A 16249-nucleotide genomic window follows, 5' to 3' on the forward strand; every position below is an offset into this window, starting at 1 on the left:
TCGGGGAGCAAGTAAACAAGTCATAGTATATGATTGTGATCGAGCATATTGTGCTATAAGAAATAATGAGGAAGAGTAGTTTACAAAAGCCAAAACAAAACATGACAAGACCTATATGAACTGATGCAAAATGAAGTGAGAAGAATCAGGAGATCACCGTGCACAATAACAGCAATGTAGTATTGATGATCAACTGTAAAAGACTTGGCTACTCTGATCAACACAACAATGGAAAAAAAATGCTATCCAGCTCCAGAGAGACAACTGATAAACTGTGAATGCCAATTTAAGGGCAATTTTCTCACTTTCTTTTTCTTGCTTTCTTGTGATATGGCTAATATGGCAATGTTATGTATGATTTCATACATATAATTGGTAACATTTTGCTTGACTTCTCAAGTTGGTAGGGAGGGGATGGGAAGAAGGGAGAGAGTTTTGACCTCAAAAAATTTTTAAAAGAATGTTAAAAATAAATAACAAAATTTGAAAAAAAATGTTCAAGGTGCACAGTTCATTTAATCTCATGTTGCATGTTATTCACAGAGAAAGAAATTGTTATGAGAAGTATAAAACTGTCATGGATGTTCTTCCATGCTGTTTTAGAAAAGCATTTTAAAATATACATAATCTTTCCTGATGGGAATTATCATTTCAACTCTATAAGCTTCTGACAACTATTTAAGCATACCAGTTATCACAGGATCAGGGATTTAGCACTGAAAGAGACTTTAGAGAACATCTATTCCAACGCCCTCATTTCACAGTTGAGCAACTTGAGGCCCAGAAAGCATATAACTAAGATCAGGCAGGAGGAAAATGGTGGCCCTGGGGTCTAAGCACAACTTCTCTGCCTGTAAAATGAATGTTCTTTCCATTGCACCACACTGCTTCTCAAGATAGATTATAAAACATCTTCAGGACTGGACAATTTTTGAGTGAGTTAACTAACTTCCGAGAAATTGTCACTTATTTCAAGTAAATTTGGATATACAGATCTATAAGTTGATGAACCAATACAGTATGTCCTTAAAAGAAACATTTAAATGGAACAATTTCTAAAGCTAGAATACATAGTTAGCTGGGAGCTTCTATTGGCCAATGTGCCACTACTGTCTAACTATAGAAATCATTTTAAATATTCAGATCAAAGGAAAAGATGGAGAAAACTGTGAATGATGCCCAAATCTGGAGTAAATTAATATGCTACAGGATAGGTAATAGAATGAGAATTTGTAGCTAACGAGATCTAGGAGTAGGAAACTACTACATGCTTTTTAATGTGTTCCGAGTCCTTTAAATAGAGTGTAATGGACAGAGTTCTAGAACGGAATCAGGAAGAACTAGCTTCAAATCCCATCTGACTCGATAGCTATGTGACCCTAGACAAGTCACTTTGGTCCAGTTTTCTCATCTGTAAAATGAGAGGTTTGAAGTTGGTGACCCCAGAGTTCCCTTACAGCTTTAAAACCTATGACCTACGATCCTATGTTAATACCTCAAGTCCTTTTCCCTTGCCAAAAGCTTTCAATTCATTCCAGTGGAATATTTACTTCCTAGAACCATGCCTACAATTTTACAATAGAAGTCAACAAAAAATAAAATCACTATAAAGAAATTTATTTTGTAACCAACACAACAAAAATGCAGGTTTTTATTTTTGTCTTTGTTACACTAGCTACTACAATGCTTTGCATATAGTAGTTATTCAATAAAGTTTTGTTGAACTGAATTTCTTTCACAATATAACAAGAATAGCTTAAATTTGTATGGCTAGTAATTATATACACACACATTTTATAAATGTATATGTACATATACACATATACATATGCACACACAGACACAGAAACGTGTGTGTATGTGTATATTTCTGAGTTATTCATCTGTAAAATGAGCTGGAGAAGGAAATGGCAAGCCATGCTAATATCTTTGTCAAAAACATCAACATGTGTATATACACACAAATGTATGTACATACATGTGTGTAATTTTTGTATATATGTATTGCTTAGGTATATGTATATACACATATATGTGTTCTTACAGATGAAAAAAGACTCAGAATAGGTAAGTAAATTATCCAAGATCATACAGCAAAGTAAATGGCATGTCCAGGATTTAAACCCAATTCTTCTAGTTTCAAATTCAGGACTTTTTCCTCATTCAATGCAACTTCCCAAGTGTAATGATCTAGATTCATCTTTTTAGGGAGAAACTAAGGAGGTTTTTTTGTTTGGTTAAGAGAATCAAATTCTGAATTGTTCACTTTAGGGTTTAAAAAAAAACAACCCAATTATTATTTTGGCATGTTTATGGCACATCAAAATAAATAGCCATGACATAGTTATGATTACTTTGCTCAACTTGATGGCTTGATTCACTACATATCCTGTAACTTTTCCCATATGGAAACTCTCTCTCTAAAACACTCAGAATTAAGGAATAACCTTCAAGTATTAGCACTTAAATCCTAATTTTCCTTCCCCTCAGGAAGAAAAGAAATAGACCGTCATCTATAACACAGGGCAATTGCACTGAAGTGTATCTTAAAAATAGGAGCTATAAAATCTGTTAAGTTCAAAAGTGAAACAAAGACCAGATAAGGATAGAGAAGATAATAAGGTATCATCATTCTCATTTTATTGAAACTCACATGTATACGTTTTTTCTCTGTAGGTATAGAAATATGGGTATGTTTAAGTGCACATAAGCTTTATGCATAATTTTAATGTTTTGTATATATACAATAAACACTCATATATATGTGTCTGTATGTATATATGTATACACATGAAGACATACTACTTTGTAGCCATATAGTATAAATGTAGACATATATTTTATACATACACATGGGGAGAGGGAGAGATGCAAAGAGAGAGAGGGAGGTATGGAGAGAGAAAGAAGAAAGGAGAGGGAGAGGAGAGAAAGAGAGTGCATGCACATAACACAACAGGTAAAGAATTCTCAGAAACAGGAAGACATCGGTTGAAATTTAGTCTCTGAAACATATACCTTTGTATATCTCTTATTCTCTCTGTTCCAGAACTTTCTAAAACTAAGAGCAGAGAAGTTGCTGATATGAATTGGTAGAAGTTTTCTCATTAGCACATCTCTATACCAGTGAAATAGCAAATACATCTGGTCACACATACAAGTATGATTTTATAGCACATATACACATATATCATATATGCATGTATCATATTCCTTTTAGAATGCATTATTCAAAATGCAGCACTATTGTAGTGGACAGACTGTAGAACCTAGAATTAGAAAAACCTAAGTTCAAATCCAACTTCAGACATTTGCTATCTGTTTGATTATGAACAAGTCACTTAACTCTGTTTACCACAATTTCTTCATCTATAAAATGAATTGGAGAAGGAAATGTCAAACCAAAAGATATGGGATATGCAAAAGCAATTTCCAAATCTCTGAGCTGCTAAAACATGAATCCTCAAAAATATGTGAGAGCCAAAACACTGGTGATTCTCTTTATAGCAAAGAGAATTATGCATGACTACAGGGAAAAGGAAAGCTTTCCCTATTATATCTCACAAAAAGGAATCACTGTTTTTGGAAGCATTAAAAATACTAACATAATCATAATTTTTTATCTGAAAGTGTTTGTAATTACTATGTACCAAGAAAAAAAAATGTCATTTTGCTGTGAAATTTATCATTGTCACTGTGCTGAGTAGATTGACAACAGAAATCTACAAATACAGTCTTCCTGAATGGGACAGGAAAATATAGCAGTCCTGCAGAAGCCTTTCATTTCTTCTCTGCAAACAATTCAAGTGTCCTCCTACATGTATTCAGAAATAGACTGTCTCTTGAGGATTCTAGAAAAATTGCAACATGAAGACTTTTCAAATTGTGGTGCATGAAATTACTCCTCTGAGAGGAAACTAGTCAGGCAGTTTAATTCAAAGTTTATTCATGCCAACACACTCCAGTTCAGTTACCAGTGTAAGGAGTTGGTGGAATCAAAATGCCCTAACAGCTTCCTGGGGTGTGAAACTTATAGCTAAAATCCATAAAGCATAAATAGCTGATGTTCTTATCTACCTCTCTAAATAAGCCTATTTGTCTTCTTATCCTGATGGGGGAGTTTACAATTCCTTTTGGTTTTCCCTGCCAGAAGCAAGGATGTATGACAGAATTTTGGGTGCCCTTTGGGATGAGTGACCCAGAAGAAAATGCCTCGATCTCTATGGGAATCATTTATTCTAGAGGGATTATTAGAGAATTTTAGTGTGTCTTGTTAAGAAAGTGAGACATTTTTTACAGATCCCAGGTAGAAGGCCTGATGCACTGAGGGAGTCAGTGGAGGAGTTTTTTCATCTGAGAATAAGGGTGATGCCAAGATGTTTCCATATCCCAAATTTCTATGGGGAGTAGCTCCATGTAGTTTGGAAAGTTCACTGTGGACAAAGTTTCTGTTTCAGATGGATGCCAGTTTTCTTTCTGTTTGTTCTTTCTTTTGCTGATAGGACATGTAAGGCTAAGGAAGCAGAGATATTTGGTAAACTTTATAAAATGCTACTTATTTTGGTAAATCTGCCAATGTTTGGGAACGATTTTGATTTTCATCTGTACATATGGGACTGTATATAATCTTACAACATTGCCTATTTTGAGAATTTACTTGTATGACACTGGGAAAGCAAGTGAAAGGAAACTGGGTATGCCTCCCCAGAGGCCACAGAGAACTGCTCTGAATTTGGGATGATGCCTGTGACTTCAAACAAAGCAACGCTTCTGCCTATTTGCTGAAACAGCAAATATCAGAGGTAAATGTGTAAGGAGGCTTGTCTGGGCATGCCCAGATTGCTTGACATAGAGGAATCTCCTTTGACTGGCTGCCAGAAAAATGGTGGGACTTTTCTTTCCTGTACTCTCCACCCTGTGCACTCTTTCCTACTGTGATGGCAAGGATCACAGATCATAATTTGGGTAGGATGAACTAAACTGGAGGGGGAGAAGGACTTCCTGCTCCCTCTTTTATCCCAGATCTAAAAGGTGTCCTGTGGTGTTTATCTTCGGGGTTGGGTGCTAGTGGTGATCACTACTGGACTAGAGAGTTGGATATAAGGTGATCTAGACTGGTCAACCATGACAGGGTGACATTTTTCTAGCTCAAGACTACTCAGAAAGTTGTAAAAAGAATTCTATAGGGTGGGGACTAGTGCTAGTTGTGGGACTTGGTGGTAGTGACAGAAGCAATGGAACCACTCAATGCAGAGACTGTAAAAGGATCAGGTAACTGGTGAGAAAGAGATTACATGGGACTCATACCCTATCACTGGGTATAGGACTGAATACTGTTTGGCATCTCCATTGCCTATACCTTTTTCTAGGTCATGGTTCCAGAGCAGAGAGAAGCATATCCAGTCACAAGGGAGTAGAGACTCTGAAGAACAGTATTGCTTGTGGTCCAGTGGAACAGGAGCCAGGAGGAACAATATTAATTTTGATCCCAAGGGATCAGGAAGCCTTCCTGGTAAGGACCACAGCACAGACCAGGAAAGCAATAATGATCTCACCTCTCCCTAGAGCATACCAACTTAGAAGTACCACAAATTTCCAACTCCCCAGAAATAACTCTGAAAGCAGTCATGAAAAACCTTAGAGCTAGAAACAGTTCTCTCCCCTCAACCTCCACACCTGGAAACAGAGCACAATATTAATAAAGCTTAAAATCAAGAAATAGGTTGGAAAAATGAGGAACCAACAAAAAAAGAGACAGATCATAAAAAGCTACTATGATAACACAGAAGACCAAGCCACAAATTGAGAAAATAATGTAAAAAAAACAGATCCAAGAAAAACCTCAAAAGAAAAAAAAAGTGAATTAGACACAAGCCCGGTAAGAATTGTTGGAAAAGCTAAAATGATTTTTCAAACTCAAATAAGAGTCGTAGAGGAAAAAATGGGAAGAAAAATGATAAGAAAATTATGAAAAGGCAATTAATAGCTTGGAAAAAAAGATGAACAAAAGAATACTGAAGAAAATAACACTTTAAAAAACACAACTCACCAAAGAGGAAAAAGAGGTACAAAGGATCATTAAAAATAATTCATTAAAAATCAAAACTGGACAAGTGGAAGCTAATGACTCCATGAGACATCAGCAAATAATCAAACCAAATTTTAAAAATTGAAAAAGTAGAAAAAATGCAAAATATCAGAAAAATAATTGACCTGAAAATAGAATGAAGATAGATAATTCAAGAATTATTGGACTGACTGAAATTCTTTTTCAAAGTGCCTAGACATTATATTTTAAGAAATTTTGAAGGAAAATTGTTTTAATCACATAGATTCAAAGATTAAAGTAAAATTGAAAGAATCCACCTATCACTTCATGAAAGAGATCCCAAAATTAAAACTCCCAGGAATATTATAGAGCTTCCAGAGTGCCCAGATCAAGGAAAAATATTGTAAATAGCTAGAAAGAAAACATTCAATTATTGTGGAGCTGCAATCAGGATTACACAAGATTTAGCAGCTACCATGAAAAAGGACTGGAGGGCTTAGAACATATTCCAGAAGGCAAAGGAGGAAAGATTACAATCAACAATAACCTATTCAGTTTACCTGTTAAATTTATGGAGAAGGGAAGAATTTATGACCAAACAAGAATTAGAGAGCTTTATAAAATACAAAATGGATAATTTTGATTACATTAAATTGAAAAGCTTCTGTACAAACAAAGCCAATGTAACCAAGATTAAGAGGGAAGTGGAAAATTGGGAAAGAATTTTTACAACCAATGTCTCTGATAAAGGCCTCATTTCTAACATGTACAGAGAATTGAGTCAAATCTATAAGAATACAAGTCATTCCTCAATTGATAAATAATCAAAGGATATGAATGGGCAATTCTCCGAGGAAAAATTAAAGATATCTATAAGCATATGAAAAAAAATGCTCTAATCCATTATTGATTAGAGAAATGCAAATCAAAACAACTCTGAGGTACCACATCTCACAGGTCAGATTGGCTAAGATGACAAAACAGGAAAATGACATGCTGGAGAGGATGTGGAAAAATTGTAACACTAATACATTGCTGGTGGAGTTGTGAACTGGTTCAACTATTCTGGAGAGCAATCTGGAACTATGCCCAAAGGATGATAAGTAATTTCCTACCCTTTAATCTAGCAATACCACTTCTAGTGTTGTATCCCAAAGAGATCATAGAAGTGGGAGGAAGACCCATATGTACAAAAATATTTTTAGCAGCTCTTCTTGTGGTAGCAAAGAAATGGAAATTAAGGGTATGCCCATCAACTGGGGAATGGCTGAACAAGTTGTGGTATATGAATGTAATAGAATACTATTGTGCTATAAGAAATGAGGAGCAGATGTACTTCATATTTACCTGGAGAGGCTTATAAGAACTGATGCTGAGTGAGAACAGCAGAACCAGGAGAAATTTGTACACAATTACAGACACAACATATGTGCGATAACCAACTTTGATAGACTGGACTCTTCTCAGAAATGCAGGGCTATAAGTCAAGTCCAAAAGACTCATGATCGAGAGAGATGCCTACATTCAGAGAAAGAACTAGAAAGAACAGAGTTTGAATGCAGATTGAAGTAAATTACCTTCTCACTTTTTTTTTCTTGTTTGGTTTTGTTTCCTCCTTCCCATTCTTCATTCCATCTGATACAATCCTTTATATCCCAATGTCTAATGTGAAAGTATTTGAAGATCCTATACTTGATTGTATGATGCCATGGGGGGAGGTAGAGGGGGAGGGGGAGAAAATTTGAAACTCAAGGAATTGTGGAACTGAATCTTGTAAACTAAAAGTAAACAAATTAATAAAGACAAAAAAAACCTAAAAAAAATTAAAAACAAAAAAAGAATAATCTATTAAGTAAAATTAAATATAATTCCTCCAACATAAAAAATAGACATTTAATGAATAGAGGATTTTCCTGCATTCTTAAGGAAAAGTCAAAAGATGAACATAAAAAATTTGACTTTTAGATACAAGACTCAACAAAAGCATAAAAAAGGAAACATGTAAGTAAAAGCTTATGAAATTCAATAAAGTGAAATTGTTTACATTCTTATATGGGAAGATGATAAATGTAACTCCTAAGGACTTTATCATTAGTGGGGTCATTAGAAGGACTGCACATAAAAGGGGGGGAGGTTCAGGGGGAGAGGAAAACGAACAAAGTAAAAAAGTGCACAGCAGAGAACAAAAGAAAACTCACAAGGAAGCAAAGAAAAATGGACTATTGTCAACACAACGAGAATTGTTTATTATATAAGCTTTCTTAAAATGAAAATTTACTGCTACATATTTTGAATCCTCTCTTATGTTCTGCTATGCACACGACATGCTTTTTTTCCTTTCTAACTTTGTATTTAAGTTCCAACATTTAAATATGATGTTCTTCTGTTTCATTTCTATATTCTATATCTGTTCAAGCATTTGAGTCTTAAATTTTTTTTTGAAAAAAATAAATAGTTAAGAAAAAGGACTCCACATAGACAAAGGGCACGGGAGTGGTTTAATTATTATCACAAATAAATGTGTGGGTGACAAAAGAGGATATATTGGGAGAAGGGGGGAGGGAGGGGAAGAATGGGGAAAATTATCTCACATAAAAGATGTGTGAAAGAAAGAATTTTTAGAGGAGATAGGAAAATGATGATGAGGTAGACAATTCTTGAGCCATATTCTCATCTGAATTAGTTCAAAAAAGGGAAGGATATATGTATCTACTTAATTGGGTATAGAAATCTATCTCACCTAAATGAAAGAAGGAGATCAAAAAAAGGAAATCATGTTTAGAAGCAAAACAGACTTTTGATTAGGGACAGGATGAAACAAGAGAGAAGAAAACAAAATGGAGGGAAATGTATATAGTAATCATGGATAGCAGCCAATAGCATGCTGTTTACAAGAAACACACCTGAAGCAAAGAGACAAACCCACAGTTAAAATGAAGGGCTGGACAAGAATCTATTATGCTTCAGCTGATGTAAAAAAAAAAGGCAGGAGTTGGGGTGGCTAGGTGGCATAGTGAATAGAGCAAAGGACCTGAGCTCAAATCTGGCCTCAGACACTTAACACTTACTAGCCATGTGACCTTGGTCAATCATTTAATCCCAACTGCTCTGCCTTCCCCTCTCCAAAGAGCATCAAAAAAAAATTACTGAGTAGCAAAACCAAAAACTAACCCAATTAAAAAAGCAAAGAAACTACATTTTGCTATAAAAATGTGTACCATAAACAATGAACATGAATTCTAAATGTATATGAACCAAATGACAAAGCATTGAAATTCTTAAAGGAAAAGTTAAATAAATTACAGGAGGAAATAGTAAAACTATACAAGTAGGAGATCTCAACTTTCCCCTCTTAGAACTAGATAACTCTAACTATAAAATAAATAGAAACAAAATTAAGGAACTGAATTGAACTTTTAAAAGTTAGACATCATAGACTTCTAAAGAAAACTGAATGAGAATAGAAAGGAATATGCCCTTGTCTTACATAGCATGTTCACAAAAACTGGCCATGTAATAAAAACCTCACAACCAAATGCAGAAAATGGAGAAATGAGACAAACATTCTTTTCAGAGTATATGTAATGAAAATTGAATTCAATAAAGGAACATGGAAGTACAGATTTAAAATTAATTGGAAACCAAATAATTTAATCCTAAAGAACAAGTGGATCAAGAACAAATTATAGAATTAATAATTTCAATAAAATAATGACAACGATTAGACAACATTACAAAAATTTGTGGGATTCTACCAAAGCAATACTTAGAAGAAAATTTATATCTCAATGAGAGGAGAGGGGAAGGAAAGAGAGGGGAAGAGAGGAAAGAAGAGGAGAGATCAAAATATAAATCCTGAAAATCAGCCACAGAAGAGATTAGTAAAAGTGAAAGTAAAAAATATTGAGCTAACAAATAAAATTAGGAGCTGATATTAAGAAAAAACACAAAACAAAATAGATCATTGTTAATTTAGCTTTTAAAAAAGAAAAAAACTTAAGTACAATTATTAAAAATGAAAAGGATGAATTTCACTACCATCAAAGATGAAATTAAAGCAAGGATTAGGAGCTATTTTGTCCTATATATATTGGCATATACAATTATATGCCAGCAAAAGTGACAATCTAAATAAAATGGACACATATTTACAAAAATATAAATTGCCCAGCTTAACAGAAGAGGAAATAGAATATTTAACTAACAAGTGATTCACTGAGAAGGAAACGAAAATGTAAGTAGAACATACTTTTAGGTTTAATCTATATTATTAAAATTTTCTCCATCATTTTAAATTTGGAGAATAAAATAAAATAATAAATCAAGTTGTGATTTGTAGCATTTGCTAATTTGAGGTATGACTACTTACACTGTGCAAATAATAGACAGCTCTCATGAGCTTGTTCAAGTTGGCTCCAGCATATGTCCTGGAGATATATTTATGAAAGCAGATGGACTTGTGGGTTAAGCTATTTTCTTTTTCTTAAAAGCTAAAGCTGTTATTCCCAGTATTTGATTATCTTGGTGGCTAAATTCAAATAGTCCCCTGGTAATCTCAGACCACAGCAACACATCTTTCTGTTCATCTCAAGGCACAAAACTCACCCATATGAAGTTGGGCCCTTTAGACTTTGGCAGATGTCCTAAAGCTATGCAAGTCACCCCATTGTGCCCTGCTGACCAGACACATTTACATGTGGAGAAAATAGGACCTTTATCTATCCCAGCTGAGTACTGTATACTTGTTGATTATACTTTTTATACTGTCTAAGTGAACCTCCTTTTGATAATTATTGAACAGCCTATAAATGTCTCAAGTCTTTCTATTATCAGATATAAATTACTGAGACAACCTGAGTTAGGCACAGATCACCACATATGTTTTCTCTAGTGATCTCACACATTAAGAGAGCGTCCACCACTGATGTAAATGTGAGAGAGACCTTGCTCCTTCCCTTCCCCTTTACCCCAAAACAATTTACACCAGAAGGAACATTTTAGGCTAGTCTGTTATAGCTTTGAAACACTGGGGAAGGCATTTATAAAAACAGATATAACTATCTAACAATAATTTTTCAACTACATGAGAACACGTCTTCAAGAATTTAAAGGTAATATTCATTTCACCAAGGGACCAACAATATGTTACTATGAAAACTATTTCCAAAAGACAATTTTGACTTTTTCACCTATCCTCCCAATTAGTTCACATGAACTGATTTTCTGTATTCCTAAATGTTTTGCAGTGCTACAAAAACATTATGTACCATTGGAAAAAATAGAATAATTAGATTTGATTATGAAGTTGAATTAGTACTAAAATGGAAAGGGTTGCCTTGATACTCTTCACAGATCCATGAATTTAGTGAACATATTCAAGTTGTCTAAATAAATGAGATGAAATTTTAAAAGGTCTAATGTAAAATATACACAGGATAGGTCAATAAAGCCCAGATAAATATTTCATGAACACACTGCACCAGAGGGAATAAGTGAAAATGTCATTAAAAGGTCTAAAGGCTTTTCAAGAATTCACCAACAGAACTATCCCATGAAACACATAAGAAGTATTCTCTCTGTCTCTGTCAGTTTCTCTGTGTCTCTCTCTCTCTCTCTTTTGTTTTTTTTTTTTTGGAGGGGGGAAGCCAGGGCAATTGGGGTTAAGTGACTTGCCCAAGGTCACAAGACTAGTAAATGTTAAGTGTCTGAGGCCACATTTGAACTCAGGTCCTCCTGACTGCACTGTTGGTGCTCTATTCACTGCGCCACCTAGCGGCCCCCCAACCACTTTTTAGCAGCATTATGGTAAGCAAGTCATTAACCTAGAGAAGCTTTGGTTTCTCATCTTTAGAATAGAAGTAACAGAAATACCCACCTCACTCGTGAAGATCAAATGGAATAAAGTATACAAAGCATGTTATGTACGTTAAAGAGCTATACCCCTTTTAGCTATTACTATAAATGGTAATTCCTGTTAAACTGTCTGTATAGTGGAGTTCACAACTTTGGAAAAAATGTTTTGGAAAGAATATATGGATAAGAGCAGTTAGAGGTGCAGGAAATGTGTCCTCAATAGATACTGAAAGTTAAGTTGGTCTATGGGAGAGAAAACTGGAGATGTGGCGTACTTTATAAACAACATTGAGAATGAGAGAAAGGAAAAGGGGAGAAAGGAGAAGTGGAGCAGGAATAGACAAAATTCCTTTACATATTTTCCATGCTATTTAACTCTCCCTGGATATCATTTAAAAAAATAATCCAGACATTAATAAAGCAAAAAAAAAAAGCCAAACATTTCTGAAATTCCATGGTGTAAGTGTCTCACAACACAATCACAGTCCTAATGCTTAGTAAAAACTTCAACAGCAGCTAAGCATCTGACACACTCCAATTTTCTTCTAAAATGCATACCATGCAGCCCACTACAATCCTAAAAGTGAAAGGAGATTTCTATTCTTGCTATCAGGATTAAAGTGCCCTGGCAAGTTTTACGTGGAAATACATTCTCCCAAACTTACACTAATGCATATTTTTCTTTCCTTTAATCTCACCATCAGGGAAACAAACGTCGATAAATTTAAGATGACTAGCACTGAGGAATAGAAAGATTCAGAAATGAGAGACAAATAAAGTGATGTTCCAAGGAAACTTAAAACGAACAATAACATGGAATTTATGCATACACCTCTTCTTGCTCTCATTTCAATTACTATCATATCACATACTGCTTCCCTGGTAAAACATCAATTTTTTTTGGACAAATCCTCCCTTCCTTTAATCCCCCCCCCCCAAAAGGCTTTAATATTAAAATAAATGTTTAACACATCCCAGATGTATCAAGTTAGAAAATCATCACTATGAGGTTTAGTCATTGCCTAAATACCAAAATAAAATTGCTATGTTTCTATGAATAAAACAGTAAGTACAGTACCGCATCTTCAATTTTGTGACTATTCAGGAGATCAGAAAGGAAATCATCATGAAGGCTCTCCCTTCGAATCAGTGTAAATTCCCGTAAAAAAACAGCTCCTTGGCTTTGATCTCCACATACCTGAAATGAGAGTATAATACAATTGTGGATTTAGTTATAAACAATAAATAAGACATTTTGGGGTTTTTGTACCTGTAAGCAGCATACAACCTCCTGCACTAATTTCCACTCTTAAGCAGAAAAAGTAACAATTATACACATACATATTCTTATGTAGTACCTCTACAATTTCAAGAAAGCTATATCATTGGTCATGAAGGGAGTGACTCATTGACTAGAGTCATGTAACAGTGATTTCTCTTGTCTTTGTCACAGAAAGAACTCCTAGAGCTCTGAAATCACTTCAAAAGGCTTGCTCAGAAATTATACTCTATAGTCTTCAGATCAAATTTTGGATATCACGAGCCCTAAGATGGTTAATAACCTTGAGTGGGCTTCTGATTACTTCATACATTCGCCGTGATAGCCTTCTAACTGATGAGGCAGTATGATATAGTGGATAAGGCACTAGACATGTAGTCTGGAAAACCTGGGGTCAAATCCCATCTGTAATTCTGGGCAAATCATTCTGTGCCTCAGTTTCTTCATTAACATTCCGCAAGTTAAAGGGTTGGATTTAATGGCTTTTAAGGTTCTTTTCAACTCTACATCTATGCTTCTATGGCCTTCCTGCACTCACTTTCTGCACATTTCAAGTTATTAATACAATATACTCCTGGTCCATCTTCCCTCCCTTCCTCCCAAAATATGATATTCTTTGGCTCAAAAACTTTTAGGAATAAAACGCAGGTTCCTTATCCTGTCATAATTCAAAGTCCTCCCCAATAAGGCTCTAATACACTTTCAACCTTGATTCCCACACCTCATTACCTATTTTCCAGACAGATGGCACTTCTTGTTTTTCCCCATTGATGATTCATGTATTCCTGTCCCCATACCTTAGCTCATGTCTTCTCTGCTAGAATATTCTCTTTCCCAGCTTTATCCATTGAAATGCTATGCATTTTCTAAGGCCCAGCTCAACTGCTTCTTTCACCCCTAAAACACTCTTTAATCATGCCAGCCAGATTGAATTTCTCTCTCTTCTGAACCCTATAGCTTCTATTACACACTTTGCTTAGGGCACTTTAACTGATACTTGTAAATATGTCTTTTATTGGACTACTTATTATTACTTATTAGACTATCAGAACTATCAGACACTAGAGGAGGGCCCATGTCACCTTTGGATTTATCACAGCATTGATCATTCATTGTGCTCTGTATTCTAGGAAATGTTCACCAATAATTTAACAAGAGTACCATATCTAAGATTTTTCCTGCTTAATAATAGCTATGATTTGCCTTTGAACTTTCTCAGGGATAGATATCTGTCTGTCAATAACTTCTTAGTATTTGTAAAGCTGAGTTGATTTTTTCCCCTTCCTTTCTAAAGGGCAAACTTTCAATTGTCTCTGCTACCCCATACTTTATTCTTCTTTTCCCCACTAACACAGGCTATTTTGAATCCAAGTTCATTCTACTTAAGAAGTTGACTATCCATCCATTTCTGCTTCTTGCCAGCTATGACAAAGAGTCCTTGTCACGGCAGCTTTAAACAATAGCATGGTGAACTGCAGGGCCAGCTCAAAGAATGTAAACAAAAGGGATCCTACTCTCAATGTGGAGAGAGCTCTCAACACAAATGGGTGCAGGCCACTCAGGGAACAGAGAATAAATACATCACAATGTAATGGAAAGAATACAAGATTTAAATGCAGAAGGCCTAATTCAAATCTTAGGCCTTGGAATTTGTTACTCATGTATTCCTGGGCAAGTCATGTTCCTTCTCTGGTCCTGGGTTTCCTCATGTATAAAATTAGAGGTTTTGACTAGATTAACTCCAAGGTCACATACAGCTCTAAATTTTATGATTCTAAATAGAGGGGGAGAGGAGAAAAGCAACAAAGGAAGGGAACACAAAGAGATATCAAAAGAGGAAGTGGAATGGCTGTGCAAAGAGTAAAACCTTCAAAACATTAAAAAAGCAGAATATTTCAAGTTCAGAATTATAATACAGATACATATACGATGATATATTTTCATATGTTAATACAAAAATATGTCTTCCTTCCCTCTGTGGGAGAATAAAATATATAACATTTTACATATAGATGTAGTTTTATATGTAGACAGATATGTCTATATATTTACCATACTTAAGTAGTATATATCCTCACTACATTGATTAAGAAGCATTTCTGTTTTTAATTTTTTTTGTTTTGATTTTTGGAGGGGAAAGGCAGGGCAACTGAAGTTAAGTGACTTGCCCAAGGTCACATGGCTAGTAAGTGTTAAGTGTCTGAGGCCAGATTTGAAGTCAGGTCCTCCTGACTCCAGGGCTGGTGTTCTATTTACTGTGCTACCTAGCTGCCCCAAGAAGCATTTCTTAAATGCCTCCTATTTGAGAGGCATTGTGAAAAAGGGATACAAAACCATTATGTTCTGAGAAACACTTATTAACAAGACAACAGCTTACTGGATATGTGGAGTCAGAGAGGCGTGCCAAAGACAACTTCACGTGTGTGAACCTAGATGACTATGTATGGGCTGGATGGTTAGGAAAGGCCTAATGACTTGAAATGCCAAGATATAGGATAGACATCTGGGAAATATTTGGGGACACCTGACTTTGTGAAAATATATTCTACTCCTGAAACTGAAGCCTGTCATCATCAGTGATAGAAACCTAGAGTTGGATTTGAGATGTGCCCAGAGTATATACCACAATACTCAAGAAAATTTCTATCTATTAAACACTAGTAGTTCATCAATTTGGTTGAAACTGATCAATGACTAGGCATATAATTGTGTACTTTCATCTGAATAAAGTTGATTAGACTGATTTTGAAGATCAATTGTATTACTACTGTTAGAAGTCCATGTTTTAGAATAACTAGCATACCATAATTCATCACTATGAAAATTAAAAAGCCACATGATCAGAATTCATGTGGATTTTTAAGTAGGCATCTATTAAAAACATGTGGGCACGGGGCGGCCAGGTAGCACAGCGAGTAAGAGCACCGGCTCCAGTGTTGAGAAGACCTGGAGATCGAATCCCGGGCTCAGACACCCAGAAACACCTGGCCGTGTAACCTTGAGCAAGTTACTTAACCCCAATTGCTTAGGGGTGGCCAGATGGCTCAGCGAGTAAGAGCACGGGCTCCAGT

The 16249-nt window shown here is 35.3% G+C and overlaps 1 protein-coding gene across 2 annotated transcripts in view; it reads right to left on the reverse strand.

Moving 5' to 3' along the window:
* ADAMTSL1 (ADAMTS like 1) overlaps positions 1 to 16249 on the reverse strand; it is a 1086428-nt gene that overhangs the window by 788135 nt on the left and 282044 nt on the right. For both annotated transcript variants that reach the window (XM_069090660.1, XM_069090659.1), the window contains exon 2: positions 12978 to 13097. In XM_069090660.1, the coding sequence (XP_068946761.1) occupies positions 12978 to 13097 (120 nt within the window). The remainder of the gene's footprint in view (positions 1 to 12977; positions 13098 to 16249) is intronic.

This window comes from Petaurus breviceps, unplaced genomic scaffold (genome assembly GCF_028583685.1).
Source record: "Petaurus breviceps papuanus isolate PSGF00001 unplaced genomic scaffold, PetGlider_PUasm1.0 187, whole genome shotgun sequence".
NCBI classification, from domain to species: domain Eukaryota; kingdom Metazoa; phylum Chordata; class Mammalia; order Diprotodontia; family Petauridae; genus Petaurus; species Petaurus breviceps.